The sequence below is a fragment of the Pleurodeles waltl genome, chromosome 5, assembly GCF_031143425.1.
Source record: "Pleurodeles waltl isolate 20211129_DDA chromosome 5, aPleWal1.hap1.20221129, whole genome shotgun sequence".
Taxonomy (NCBI): Eukaryota; Metazoa; Chordata; class Amphibia; order Caudata; family Salamandridae; genus Pleurodeles; species Pleurodeles waltl.
The window spans coordinates 706,203,450-706,218,503 of record NC_090444.1 but is presented as its reverse complement, the minus strand read 5'-3'; the positions used below and the strand labels follow the sequence as shown (position 1 = coordinate 706,218,503).

The 15,054-nt window shown below is 43.0% G+C and overlaps 1 protein-coding gene across 2 annotated transcripts in view; it reads left to right on the top strand.

Moving 5' to 3' along the window:
- LOC138295976 (uncharacterized) overlaps positions 1–15,054 on the top strand; it is a 567,359-nt gene that overhangs the window by 200,591 nt on the left and 351,714 nt on the right. For both annotated transcript variants that reach the window (XM_069234664.1, XM_069234665.1), the window contains one exon: positions 13,628–13,747. In XM_069234664.1, coding sequence (XP_069090765.1) covers positions 13,628–13,747 — 120 coding nt within the window. The remainder of the gene's footprint in view (positions 1–13,627; positions 13,748–15,054) is intronic.

The following is a 15,054-nucleotide window of genomic DNA, read 5'->3' as shown; positions in this document are numbered from 1 at the left end:
TGTACAGTTCTCAGAATTGCCATTGAGGGTAATCATGGTGATCTGGTGCTCTTGTATTTTGTCAGAGAAGATCAATCTGTGTGATTTACTGCAGTCCGGGATTTTTGTAGTTTCCATGGGCACGCGCATGTGTGTGTGTATGTGTGTGTGTGTGCATGCGTGTGTGTGTGTGTTTTTGAGCTCCAAAAGTCTTGCTATGTGTTTTCTTTCAGATCTGTGAACGTTTGTCTGTTGCTTGGTCTCAGGGTACTCTTCTGTTTAGTGACATCCTTGACCAATTGTAAAGCTTCAGTGCATAACCTTCATCGGGTCTTGTGACCTCATATTTTAGTACTACACTGACAACACATCTGTTGTACCTGCAAACTACTACCTCATTAGCTCCCATTTCTCAGCACTTGTCTCCTCAGCCAGTAATCTATTTTGACAGACATCTAATCATAAATAACCAAGGTGGCCCTATATTCAAGAGTAACTTCTTCTAAGTCTCACAACTCATGATTGCTTCTGCAACATTGCCCTAAACAGCATGCTGCTGAGTAACACTATGATGGACTGTGAACTCCCTGTACTTAGGCACCCCAAAATACCAACTGAACAAAAGTTCAGATTGGCATGGCTAAGTATGTCTCAAAACACAGGATGATCCCGGTTTGGGATAGTATCAACTTCAAGATGTTTTGTCTGACCTACAGATGCATTGATGTCTCTGTCCCCCTTTACCTCTGAAAACAATTGTCAAGGTACAATCCTAAAAAAACTTGGTGTTCTGCATGTTTCACCATTTGCCATCTCTTGCTTCGTGTATGGATAGATTCAGCATGCTCACACCATCAACTACGAAGCAATCTTATGCTGTACATCAGGTGCCTTCCTAATCTACTAGATTCGGAAGAGCCCTGAAAACCTCTGAACGAAGACTAAGGACATGATTTATACTTTGACAGGCAGCCCCCCAAAAGCACTGGAGGCATGGTGCAGACAGCCGCTCAAAAAACCTTTTACTTTTCCAAAAACAAATGTCCATATTGTAGGTTTAAAAAAATAATAATAATAAATGACACCATTGCATGGTCTACCCTGGGTGTGGGGGGTCATTCTTCTATTTTTTCTGTGTAGACCACCAATGTTTCCCTGGTGATCCCCAACAGAAAACAAATACATGAGACTGTCCCCTCCGAATAGGGTAGACAGACTGATGTACCTGTTTTGAAGACCCTAGCTCCTTTGGAACACCAGTATATGGTTTTCTGTGACAGAGCCAGTAAAGGGTACTGTTGTGAAAAACATGACAGTCTGCCCGACTAAAGTTAGGGCAGGCAGACTGTAAGTTTGGTGGGCAGGGTAATCCACCACGTTTGTGGCTGAGTTCCCCCACTACCAAACTCTAAATAATGCCTAAACTAATATAGCCTAAGGCACAGCCTAGTGTCGCCACACATTTGACCTGTGTCCCTTGGATACACAATGCTGTGCGAGGCTGCAGTTTTAAATGGTGGGTAATAAAAATAAATAACAGATAAATAACGAAACTCAGAATAAACCTGAATGACTTCTACTACATTGTTTCCTTGTTTTCAACTAGATGTCCTCTCAGATTCCCTAGTGGGTCAGAACCACCAAAACCATATTCCTGGTCTCTGTGTTCTCTTTGCCCCTATATGATTTTGCTCATGATTGATGAACCATCATTGTCCCACATGTTAATGGTGCAAGTTAAAAAAAAAAAATTGATTCATGGCTTTAGATCAGTCTCTTGTAGTATTGGCATCCCAAAATCCATTATGTTGGCTGCCTAACGCCCAGGTTCACTAAGCTTCACACTTAATCTCAAATTATATTATAGATCCCTCTGTGCAGCGTTGCAACCCATCAAACGTTTTCTTGAGTTACTTCCATTTTTCCAATTTTGTCCTCAGTGACCTTTTGGGCTGGTTCTAAGTAATCTATTTATTTCTGAAAGATCTATAGCTGGGACCCTCTGTTGCCCTCACTTCGTCATCCATGTTGTTTGTTTTATGTAGGGGTTTCAAAAGTGGCACAAAAGTATTGTCTTCTTTCATGTGATCCAACCCTCGGAATTGGGCCTTGAGGCTTGAAAGAATCATGGTATTCCTTTGCGTCTTATCTCTTTCCCTGCAAAGACCCCCACTATTTGCCATCAAAAGGACAGTTATGAATGGACATTTTAGGTTTCATTGTCTGAAATTTGAGGGCACATAATCATTCCCAGCAAGGTATAACCAGTATTGAAGATGTCCTGGCCCCTTGGTTTTTTCAGATTGGGCTAGAGTTTGCTGGCTCCATCCATCAAGCTTCACCAGGTCTTGCTGCTGGAAAATACCATTTGCAGGTGCCAAACTGGTGGGCAGGCTACCTCTTACACTTACAGTCTGGAGGTTGATTTTTAAGGGCACATCTTTTTTGTCACAGCTACAAGTTTTAGTGGCTCCTTGTATTCCCAGTGGTCCTCTTAGGTAGCTCCATAAGTTCAACTTTCATCTCAGAAACCATATAATTTGAGAGTTGACGGTCATGAGAAGTATATTCTCTTTTGTATCTCTTCTTTCTGCTTGTAGTGACTTTACTAATGATCTGCTGCATGCCAAGATTATCTGCTCTTATTAGCTGATTATTCTTCAGTTCTTTTATTCATTGCAGCCATCTCCAAGACTTGGATCCAAAAATCAAGGAGACATTTGGTTTCGAAGTGCCACCCCCCATTCTTTAGGCTCCTTGTTAGCTTTAATTTATTATTGTTGTGATGGTTTATAATGCTTTATGGCAGAGTTGTGTTAAAAAATTTTAATGCTTTTTTGTAGATGGCTCTTTCCTGGATCTCGGCCCACCTACTCTGGGAAGAGACCACTGAGTTATAGTCTAAGAGTCTTTCACCAGTTTGTCAGTGGTCTCTCATCTCCTGTGCCTGAGCCATGATAGTTGCTAATGCATCCTATTTATCAGATGATTTTGGTGGAATATTTTTGTCCCAGTCACCTTTCTAACCTCTCAAGGTACAAGGAATGCTCAAGTTCTTGTTCAATAAAACAGCCACTCATAACAATTAAGCCTTGTTCTCTGGTGCCTGCCCTTGCTAGGATTGGCCGCTTGGCTCCTGAGAACCACATACATTCATCTTTGTCTCATGACAAAGTCACCATCCTCAAGGTAGCTCAGGAGCTCTCAACTAGATGCCAAAATAAGAACAAGCGGGTTCAACTGCTGGATTGTAAGACTTTCTAAGATCAAGTATGTAAGTTATTCTCTGGACCGTGCTCTGTATTTCGTTATTCACTTAGACAGGCTTAGAATTCAGATGATTGTGGAGATCCTGTTTAGCCAATCTTGGTCCTTTGTTTTTAAGGCTTTTATACCTACCACTAATATAAAGTAATGTAACACAGCCCCCCAAACCATTTGTGCTTGGGTGCAGATATTGTCTGTGGTTGTAGGTTCGCCTATGGGAGGGGATGTCCGAGTAGATGCCCTGGTTCATAGAGTAAGTATGGTGTGGATTAGGTATAGGGCTTTCAATTCAAATGGGGTCACTGGGAAAGGATAGAATAGTCCTGCGTCCTGCCATCCAATACCACGTGGAGCATACATGTGTTTAGCTGTTTCTACAGGAAGTATTGCAGTGGGGTTGCAGTTCTTCTTACTCTTCGCATTATATAAGCCGCTTGTGGAATGTAGACAATCCTGGTAATTGTCTTTCCTAAGTGTTGCTGGGTAGATTTTCTGGTGCTAGAGGAGCAGTGTCATTAGATATGAGAAGAGTGGCATTAGGTGTGTTATCTAGCTTAGTTAGGGAACTCAAATCTTTTCTGGGTTTTTAACAATTATCTATCTGTGTCCCTCTTTACTATGTTCTCCTCTACTCATGTTCTGTTCGTGTTCCAAAGCCCAGTTCTAGTTCTCTCTTCCCTTTTGCACTGTGCTGGTCTAAGTCAGTTTCCTTTTGGATGTTCTCTCACTTGCATATTTTGATATTCTTCTTGTTCTCCAAGTCTTAGCCACCGCTCATGGAAAACCAGTGAGGTTGGAGTCAATTCAGTGGTGCAATGGGTTATTCAGTGCTTCGTGGCAAAGGGAATGGTCATTTGTGGGGTGGCATTTGGGATTAAACTGATGTGTGAAGTATGATTAATCAGTCTGTAGAAGAGAAGAAAAGGAAGAATGACACACAGACAGAGCTTATCTTTATAGTTGTGTAGTAGTTTCAAGATCGCAGTACCTTACCATGAAAGCGGAAGTAGTCGGTATGAATAAGCATGTTTTAGGAATTGCATTGTTTTTTAACTAGGCCTGTTGCTGTGACACAGGTGCTCGTAAACCAAGCTCTTTTTGAAGCTGGGCTGTTTCATGGGGGAAAAAGTACAAGGAGAGACACTGGAGAGCTCCACCCTTTCCCTCCACAAGTATAGATACACAGTTCAAACTGCAGGTATCTGCCGAAACTCAATACATTAAAGACTACTGGGGCAAGTAGGTCGAATATGTAGGACCTGCCTGCCAAGCAGGGGTGTCAAAAGTGAACCACATCTACATTGTAGCTTTCGTATGCTTCGAGTGTAGGCACCTTGCTTCTGGGTCAATTTATCCTTCCAGGATCCAACAGAACTAAGCTTTAGGATATTCACACTTCCCCAGAACACCCTTCTCTCATTCACACTCATCCTGCTCACTCAAGCTCCTTGCTTTCACTCATTGTAACTCAGTCACTCCCTCTCACTTACAGTCACACACTTCACACTCTACCTCTTCTTATCATAATCACATTTGTTTCACTTTCTCTATCATTACTTCACTTCCTCACTGACCTTTCTCTCCTGGTACCTATCAAATCATCTGCTCCCTAGCCACTGTTCCTCATTGCTAACTGCAGGCTGGAGGTGGGTCCTGATATTAATGCCCAGTTTATCTGTGCCCAGGAGAAGTTGCATGTCTCACAGACCAACCAGGGAAGCATTCATTTGTTTTTTCACCTTCTCCTGATTCAGATTAGCATTACCAGTAATGTAGCCAGGAAGTATGTCCACCTCAAGACTTGAATCCTGGATATTGCAAACACCGCTGACAAAGAGAGGTGGCTGAGAGCCTTGTGAGAATGTAGAGGCCAAGTCTATCGAGAAAGAATCAGAAGGTGAGATACGTAAGCATTTGGAGAGGGGCATAGGACATTAAGTAAGGAAAAGGGGCACTAAGACAATAGCAATGAAGAAAAGGGGAAAAGGGATGGGAGCTCTGGGAGAAAAGACAGACACATGGATGCCCGAAGCTAGAATACTTCAATTGACAAGATGCCTTACAAACATACTCAACAAAATTTATCAACCAAGCTCCATGATCCTAGTGGTGCCTAGTGACAGCACACCACTGGAAGTTTTTGAGGTTACATGCCTAATCCTAAAATAATCCCTTAAACAGAGACTGATGTCATAACCTACTGTGTCCCTTTATCAGGAACAGGCCACAAACCCATTGCACGTTGTAAGCCACAGTAAGTGCAGGACAGGGTCAGTCCCTGGTATGAAACACCAGCCAATACCTCCTTAACCTTCAAACCAAACCTCAGCCCTACATGATCTGCCTGGAAACGCACCCTTCCCTCTGCTTCTCTGCTCAGACTGACCAGGCTGCATTGGAAGGGGCCACAGAATATGACATTTATGGGAGAGGAAGGGATTTACCTGGAAACATCAAGAGGCACCAAAAAACGTGTGTAAGGGTTATTCAGGTGTGCATAGAAAACCACACCACAAAGCATTAGTGGCCAAGCAGACCTCATTAGGATCTCTCCTCTCTGCTCCCACCATTGCTTCCTGTGCCTGCCATTATTTCTGTTCTTCTGTCTGCCATAATCTTCGACCCCCCGAACCCAAAGAGCTCTCCACTCAAACCGCTTCCTCCTGTCCCATGCACCTGCAACCACCTCTTCATTATCTCCCACTGTGTGTACCTGGCATTCTTTTTGGCCCTTTCCCCTTGCTCCCCTGTACAAGTCATCCTAATGAATTGGAGGAGTTTGTTAAAAGATACTTTGATGACAACCCCACAGTCTTCCCTCAGAATGAAAACTGCAGAGAGAGAGAGAGAGAGAGAGAGACGTTACTGAGCCACTACTTATGGTTAGTCCATTAATCCATTATTTGATGTCAGCGGAACACAAGCCCCACCCCCATGCTGCTCAGACCCCAAATCCTATCTCCTTGTCAACAGCCCAAAATCTCCCCAGCTCGCCCTGGCCTTTCTGTCTTGATGCCACCCCCTCATACACTAGACCCATCCCCTCACGCCACAACAGCAAGGCTCTCCTCCCACTGAACTGAAGCATCGGACAAGAGCCTCATGCTCCAAACATCACTCACCTCCTGACTAGACTATCCATTTGCTACAACTGTATCCTGCTTTCCCTTCCACCCAAGCAGACCACCATTCCAGGGCAACCTCCACACCACTGTAGGCCGAGCCATTATAGAATGTGCATTCAACTAAAGAACCCAAAGTAACACATTAAAAGTAGGGACCTGCAAGATCAGAGCAGCACACAGTATGACAAGGGCCCTACTCCATTAAAAAGCTTTGCAACCTGAGCCATGGAAGGCTTTAAACCCCAGAAACATGAAAAGTATGTTACCATGCTAGAACTAAAGCAGGAATGACTGAATGTTTTGTGTCCAGCTGCAAAACATCTTGTGAGTAACTAAAGTTTGGGTTACCCAGAATAGGTGTTGATAAGGATGAGAAATAAGTTGTTTCCGAGATCAGGGAAGTATTCATCCATTTATTTATTGTCAGACACAGATTCAAATAGGTTCCTTATTGTTTTATGTTTTCCTAAATACCCAGCGAAGGTTCCATAACAGGATATTGGAATATTCTTGTTCCATAGAAAACCAGAGTTTCCAATTTAGTTCACTCGACTATTCCAAGGCTGGTTTCCACTGGGAAGCAAAGATGTATCTGTCTATTGGGGAAGCCTAGGCCTCCTTCATAGGTTAACCATTTATAACTGAACTGACCACGTGTGGGGACTTGTAAAACCAGGTAAAGTGTAAAAAATTTATTTTAATACCTTTAGAGATTTCTTTATGTACTCTCATCAGCTAATTCAGAGTAACAAATTACAAATGCTGCAGCAAATGGCTTACAAAATGTGGCTGTGAAGTCTGGAGCCTTTTTACTCGACATATGTGACATTGCGCTGAATACTACTTCCTTTGTTTTGGGCTGTTTAAAGGAAGTTACTAAGGGCCTCATTACGAGTGTAGCAGCCTGAGGACCGCCACAATCACATTGACGGTTGGACCACCGCTTTCCGAACATGGTTGCCAACGTGGTGATGGTGGTCTGAGTTGTACTCAGCCAGGGCAGCACTGAAGTCAGCGCTTCCTGGATGATTACAACTCCCCTACCGCCAGCCTTTCCATGGCAGTTTCACTGGCATGGAAAGGCTGGAAGTGAGGGTGTGCTGGGGGCCACAGGGGAGTGGCCCCCCTTCCCAGGACCATCAGAATGCGCACACTCTGTTTTGCAGACAGTGCACATTTTGAGGGTGCAGGTTGGCCCTCTCTGTGTTATGAGATAGCACTCGGCTCCTTCAAGGGAGCCGAGTGCTATCTTATAGCAATGTTCCCGCTGCTCCGACTGGTGGGAATGCTCTATTACAATGTCCCGTGTTGGGACCTCCAACCTCGTAATGAGGCCATTAATCTGGGTTCACAATTGGGAACAATACATCCAAAAAAATGATTTAGCTTTTCAGCGTTGCACATCTGAGTCTGATACACCAATGAATAATCCCTGAAAACATTGTCAATATCCCTTGTGGACGTGTGTGACTTCTCACTGTTATCTTTCTTTTTTTAAATGTGAAAATGGCTTTGAGTCGCCTTTATTTTATAAGCTAAGAGATGATCTACCTTTTTTGCACCTCTCATAATAAAAGTACTTAATTCACGACAATTCATATGCTGCATCCCTCATAAGAAGAGCGTCCAGTTCACCCCTGACCTTGCTGATCTTTTGAAGGATCCAGTTGCCTTATTCAGAGCTCTGATTCTATTCCCTGTGCTGCAAGATTCTCTCATCTGTTCTGCTGTCCTTACAAAAGTTGCAGTGTATGTTATTACCCCCTGCCTCCCAGTTTGCGGGTGTGGGGACAGAATGACCTACACTTCGCCCAGTAGCTACTTCGGAAGCACTCAAAATGACATTCCAAGAAATATCTACTGTTATTAATTCATCAAAGTTGTGAGCCAGGCATTCCCTGATGTTACATTTCAGTACTGGGATGCTACATGCAAGTTTTTTATTTTATTTTGACTTGTATGTGTGGAATCTTGGGAGAGTTTATCCTGATTTGTTATCTGATCACAATGGATTTGGGACCCTTTTATTAATGAGAGTATAACATCAATAAGTGACCTGCACTAAGGGGCTGATTTATGAAGTGGTGCTGCTCCTGCAGAGTACATAGGGGCCTATTGTATTCAGTGGTGTGCCGCCTTTTAACGCCTGCTCTGATGCCATTTTTTAGCCCCCCCCCCTAATAGGGGAAGGCCCCCGTTGCATACATTATGCCTGGTGCAGGCATAAGTGGCACAAGGGTTTACAAAGAGGCGCAATGCATGCATTGCACCACTTTGTAAATAAAAAGCCACTTTAGTGCTGCCTTAGCGTAAAACAAATGATGCTATGGTGGTGCTAAGATAGCGCCTAGGCCTCCTAAATTAGGCCCTAAGTTTTGCTACACCCCTAATTTCGTTTGTGGCTGATGATTACAGCTGGATATATACTATGTAGACTTCAATCTTGTCCTTTCTTTGTATTTCAAATGAATTTGTTGTAGCTCGTTTGTGTGCTACCATTTCAGTATCACCTTTATTTTAAGTGTAAAGTTGAGGTCCTGAACATTCAGAGTAAAGTTTTTAAGTGTTGCCATAAATAGTGGGGAAATGTCTGTGTTGGTGGTACTTGTGTTAACCGTCGCCTCCCCATGCATCGTGTGAATCACATCAGTTTCAGCCCCATTTACAATTGTGCAGGGATTCTCTTTTCCTCTAAGACTTGGTAATCTGTCCTCCATGTAAATGAGAAAAATATTAACAAAAATGTTTAATTATACATCACGCCAAAAGGCCAGTGCATGAAGTATTATTACCTGTTTCAAATCCCTCAAGACATCTACCTCAGAGGCAACCAACTTCATCAGGATTGCACATCTTCAGTGTGAGGAACTACATAGCTCGGCTGGGCTATCCCAAGCCCAGCAGAGCACCCAGTTTAACCAGAATACCTGTAAAATATAGAGATTACTGGTCCCCGTTACTTACAGATATCTTAAAATATGAAGAGTAGTAACCACGATATTGTAGCAGTGGTTTTGAAGAATGCCCCAATGGTAGGACTAAGAAAAAAAATGCTAAAGCAAATTTCAGTGGAAATGGGAAAAACACCCGGTCTTCTTCAAGAAAACCACCCTCACTCAGCCTCTTAACTACGCAGAAAAACCACAGTCTAGAAAACAATGAACAGGAGGGACAGCTTTATTCTTGTGCGAATTTCAACTCTGTCATGTTCTTTGTTTGCTATTAGTCCTTCTTCAGAAGCGACATCTGCTTATCTCGTGTCATGAAGCTGGAGCATTTGCATCTCAAAAACACAGTGTTCCAACTACCAACAGATAACATCAGTAACTCCATGCATGAACGTTGTTTTTTTGTAATGTTCCCATAGAGTGAGATTACAGCCGTCCAGTACTGTAGATGTTCATATTTTATCCTACAGATCTCATCTCCCTGTTTCTCTTGCTGGTTTTGTTTTCTATCAGTGTGTTTGTCGCAGCTTGAATTTTTTCTTATCATTTCCCTAAAAACCTCTCTATATCTGGTCCACAGCTCTGTTCCATTTTTAGGATTTCCATTGCCTCCTCAGTCGACATGACAGAGACATGTATACTGCTGTAAGTGAATGATGTTTGGAAATTCAAATCCACACTTTAAGTTCCCATCTCCTTGTTAACATCAGTATAAGATAACAAGGGTACTTGTCACTCCAGACCAGGAATTGTTCCATTTTATGATTAGTACTGAGAATCTCTTCTTTAACTCTGGGAAAAGACCCATGGTTAACACATCTGGTGGCAACTTGTTTTTGATGTGGAATATGGCAAGCACTCAGTGGGTGCAATCAAGAATGATTTCAAAATCATTGTGTATGCATATTATTTCCCAGAACAGCCCTGGGACAGCATCAAGATCAATGTTTGGGGCTTGAGTGTTTACACCTCTGATGTGGAGAGTATTTCTGCATGATCTGTTCTGTCTGTCAAGAGTCTTACGTAGCATGGTCTGGTGTTAAATTAGTTGTGTTTTGGAAACTGTCACTGGATTGTGTTCATGCATTCGTTCTGCTACTGAGGTTTCAATATGGTTGACCATGTCTCTTCCTTTGGAGAGAGTGAGATTGGACTTAAGGCATGGACTTCCTTCCTTAATTGCTGAATCAGGAACCTCATGTCACATTTTTTTGCATTGCACTACTTTGTAACCCTTTGCGTTACATTATGCCTGCACCAGGCATAATGTATGCAAAGGGGGCGTCCCCTGTTGAGGGGGCTGAAAAAATGGTGCAAGGAAATCTAAGAGATTTTCTTTACGTCATTTTGTCACCACTTTAAATACCTGTTCAGAGCTGGTGTTAAAAGGGGGCACACCACTGAATACAATGGGCCCATATGTACTCTGCAGGAGTAGCGCCAATATTTTGGTGCTACTACTGCAGAGTACATCAATATCATCAATAAAAATTATGCTATTGCCCCCTACCCTGCACCATGGTGCGTTTCTTGGATACAGCGCATACATGGTGGCGGTAGTGGGGGGCGCTAAGGAGCGCAACGACTTTCCTTAAATCTGCCCCCAAGTGTCTCTAGGCAAATACATGACCAGGCATGCAGCTCTGCTTGGATCCTTATCATTCAAGAGGGTGCATATCTTTGATAGAAAGGGGTCTTCTGATCTTTCGTCTTTGCAGAGGTCACAGATGAGGTCCAGTTTCAGGATTCTTTTAGGGAACTTAAAAGTGCCCAACTGGGTCCCTGGCTGCATACAAGAAAATTCTACATTTAAGCTGAACAATAGGTTCGAACCCTTGCACCATTTTTTGTGTTGAGTGAAATAGGGGTTGGTGCATGTGATCTATCCTCTGCCACAGTAACATTGCTGTAATGGCGGGAGTCCTACTCAGTTATTTAAGTCATTTAGAGGCAACAACAAGGTTCTGCTTACACCCTTGTGATAAGCTTTAAACCTTGATTTTGCGAGGTAATGTGTGATTTGAATTGTACAGTGCTCAACTCAGAGGTGTCTTCCATTCTTCTGGCTATAGAGGTCACTGTAATTACAGCTTATCGTGTGGCCTCGTCCTCCTAGGGCCTTTTCTGCAGCAATCTATGAGTCAGCAGTAAAGGCTAACCCGATCCATTGATTTTGCTTATACTTGTTAGGTTGAGAAAATCTTTTTTTGACATGCCATGGTCTTAACACAGGCAACCAAACGTATGAATTGGGTAGGCTGTTGTACTCTGGACTGCTCTATAGTCCTTGGGATCCCTCCTGATGAGGGCATCCATATTGTGAGTGCCTTGGCAGCATTGGTAGCCTTTACTGTTAGACGGAATTTGTAAAGCCATCATGAATGATGTCATCATTTTGGATAGATAACACTGAGGGGCATATTTATACTCTGTTTGCACCGAATTAGCGTCATTTTTTTTACTCTAATTCGGAGCAAAACTAACTCCGTATTTATACTTTGGCACTAGACCCGCATAGCGCCAAATTTATGGAGTTAAAGTCATTTTTAGGAAGTGGAAACCTACCTTGCCTTAATGAGATGCAAGGTAGGCGTTCCCGTGCAAAAAATGACTCTATGGCCTTAACGCTATATTTATACTCCCATGCAAAAATGGTCCACGGGAGGGAGGAGGGGTCAAGAAATGCTTTGCCCCATTTTTTAACGCCTGGGTAAGGGCAGGCGTTAGGGGGCCTGTGGGCCTATTTCCATGGTGGAACACCATGGAATAACCCCACAGGTGCTCTCCCCAGACCCCAGGGACACCCCCCCACACCAGAGAGACTGCGGAGGATGGGGGACCCTATCCCAGGTAAGTACAGGTAAGTACAGGTAAGTATTGCATTTTAAAATAAAATGGGCCCCCCTACACGGCACTGGGTGCAATGGTCATGCCCAGGGGACCCTGGTCCCCTGTGCTGGCCAGCGGGGTGGTGGCCATGACTCCTGTCCTTTCTAAGACAGGAGTCATGTGGTATGGATGGTTTTGTGTCAGAAAATGACTCTAGGCAGGTTAGAGTTATTGTTTTTTACTCTAACTTGCCTAATGTCATTTTTTGGTGCAAAACCCCCTTCTTCTACAGCACCAGCACCACCCGCCTAACGTCATTTTTTTTTACGCTAGCCTACCCTTTGCACCGGATTGCACCATTCCATAAATATGGTGCCTGGCTGGTGCACAGAAATGGTGCAAGCCGGTGCTAAACTTTTTGGTGCAAAACTGCGTTAGTGCAGTTTTGCACCAAAAAGTATAAACCAGGGCCTGAATGTCCACTCTAAGACACATCTGAATTTTGCAAAATCCTTTTAGAGAACTTTTTTGAACTATACAAGGTTACACTTGTTTTAAAATGTGTTCATGTGTCTTACGGAAGGACGGATGAAGGTAGAACTAAATACAAGTTACTTACTGTTGTGACTGTGTGACTTGTAGTCCTAAATGATCCAGCTGCCATCCGTATTTCCGCCTGGAAATGAATGGACGGAGTACTAACGATGGTGTGGGAGGGTCTTGGTCATGACAGGTTTACAGTATATTGACATAAGATACATTTATTTAACATGAATTTTAATACAAAATAGAACTGATGTTTTGCGTCAATTGCGATCCTGAAAATCTGGCTTGGGTCTGGTCCTCCGCGACCCGCACACTGTTGAGGTAGTAAGAGCCTGACTTAGGGAGAAGAAGCTGGCTAGAACTTGAGTATAGGATTCCTGCAGCAATAAGGAGGTATGGGGTATGAATGCAGCCGCTCATGAACAGAGGGCTTCCTCTTACAAATAATGTATTCTGTTCAAAAACTGATCTGATTTGCTGTCATGTGGACTGGAGATTCCGCTAGTCTTCAGTTTATAGACTGTCATTATAGTAAGAAACGTGTCCTTTTCAACTTTGAGCGATGCAGAAATGTAAATTGATGGTGCCATGGTTAATTTCGCGCAATGATGCTGCACCACTACATTTCTACTTGAAGTGACAGCGAGTGATTGTTTTGAAATTGATTAACTGTGTATGTAGTGGCATCTGAAAAGGTAGGTCGTGTCATTGTAACATGTAATGGGAGTACTGCTCCTTCATTTCTCGTCACGCAGTTATGAGCAATGTTACTTGAAAATGTAGCTTCTCTGCTGGAGCCCCTAATCTTTCCTACCTTGCCACAATGATGACGCATCATTGACTTTTGGTTTATTTTCTAAAGTTGTCAGTGAAACACGTTTTTGTTGTGATCCTGGTTGTTTAATTTGGCATGTTTTCTTTGTTCGTGAACAGTAAAGAAAGAAGTGGTCGTTGAAGTCGGTTTACTGGAGCCAGTGCTTGAACTGTTGGAATCGGACGATGCTGCTGTGCAGTGCAATTCCTGCGCGTGCATCATGACCCTGGCCTCTTCTGGTGAGTAGTGTTACGATAGCCTCAAACAGTCAATACTTAAAGTAAGAGGTGACAAGAATACTACGTTGGGCTGCGTCAAAACATGATTGACAAAGTCTCAAGCCAACTGCTAAAAGAGGCTGGTCCAAGACAGCCAGTGGTTGAAAGGGGCGAGCCCAAACCCACTTTAGGTGTATTGTAAATGATACGTCTGTTTAACAATTGGTCTCGAAAAATACAACTCTAGAAAAGGGCGAAGTTACAAAATAAAGTATGCGATGCTAAAAAGATAATGATGTGTGAGACAGCAAGAGAAGAGGAGAGAGAGGAGAGGAGAGAGACGTAGAGAGGCAGTGCCGCGGGCTGAAGCCGGAGAAGGATGGGATATGACGTTAAAGGAAAACTAGGTCCAATAACGATTTACTGTTCAAAAAGGCCTTTCCTGAAGGGATGTGCGGCCTGGATGTTTTAATGTTTTCTTTGTGTCTTTGTGACTGTGTCGACTCAAATAAAAATAATAAAAAAGATTATTTGAAAAAAAAGGAGACCTAGGGCCAGACACAAGCTGAGCCTGTGACCACATAAAAACGATATGCCTGACTTTGAAGTTAAGTGTTCTGGGGAAGTAGTATGCTTTTTACCTTGACAGGAAAAAAATGATAAATTGAAAATTTGAATTGCCCTAAACACAGGTAGGTGTTCTGTGGACATCCCATACCTTTGGTTTTTCGCTTGTCTCTATTATTTCAGAAGGGTACGAAACAACATGCAAACCAACTCCAAAACCAAACACTGTGCAGCCAGATAACAGTCCACCAGGAGTTTTTCACCTTGTCACTATAATCGTTCTTTGCTGTATTCATTGCATTTCCAGAATCGTTTTAGCCTTTCATGTTTCTCTGGAGGATCCACGAGAATGTAGTAATTAAACCTATGCTGCTATTATGCAGATGATGGGAATATGCAAAGGCCGGAACCCAAGGAGTATGCATGTTCCTAACAACACACACTAGGCCTAGGTTTGGTATGTGGGAACATCTGACAAGATTGGCAGGTCTGGTAATGAGAGATTCGGTACGGCACTTATCTACTCACTTCAGGCTAAACAGAACACAATTCTCTACCTCTTTCAGGCATCAGGCACCCTTAAGCCGTAATCACAAACGGAAATGCTATATGCACATGAGATTTGCTACAGTATTAGAGTGAAGCGATTCACAACTTGTATCTTGGAAATGAAACTGCATTCATCGCCCTTAAACCAGGGAGTAGAATAGAGGTTTATTATTCCAGGATATAGTGTTGGTTTAAAGCGTTTTCACAATCTC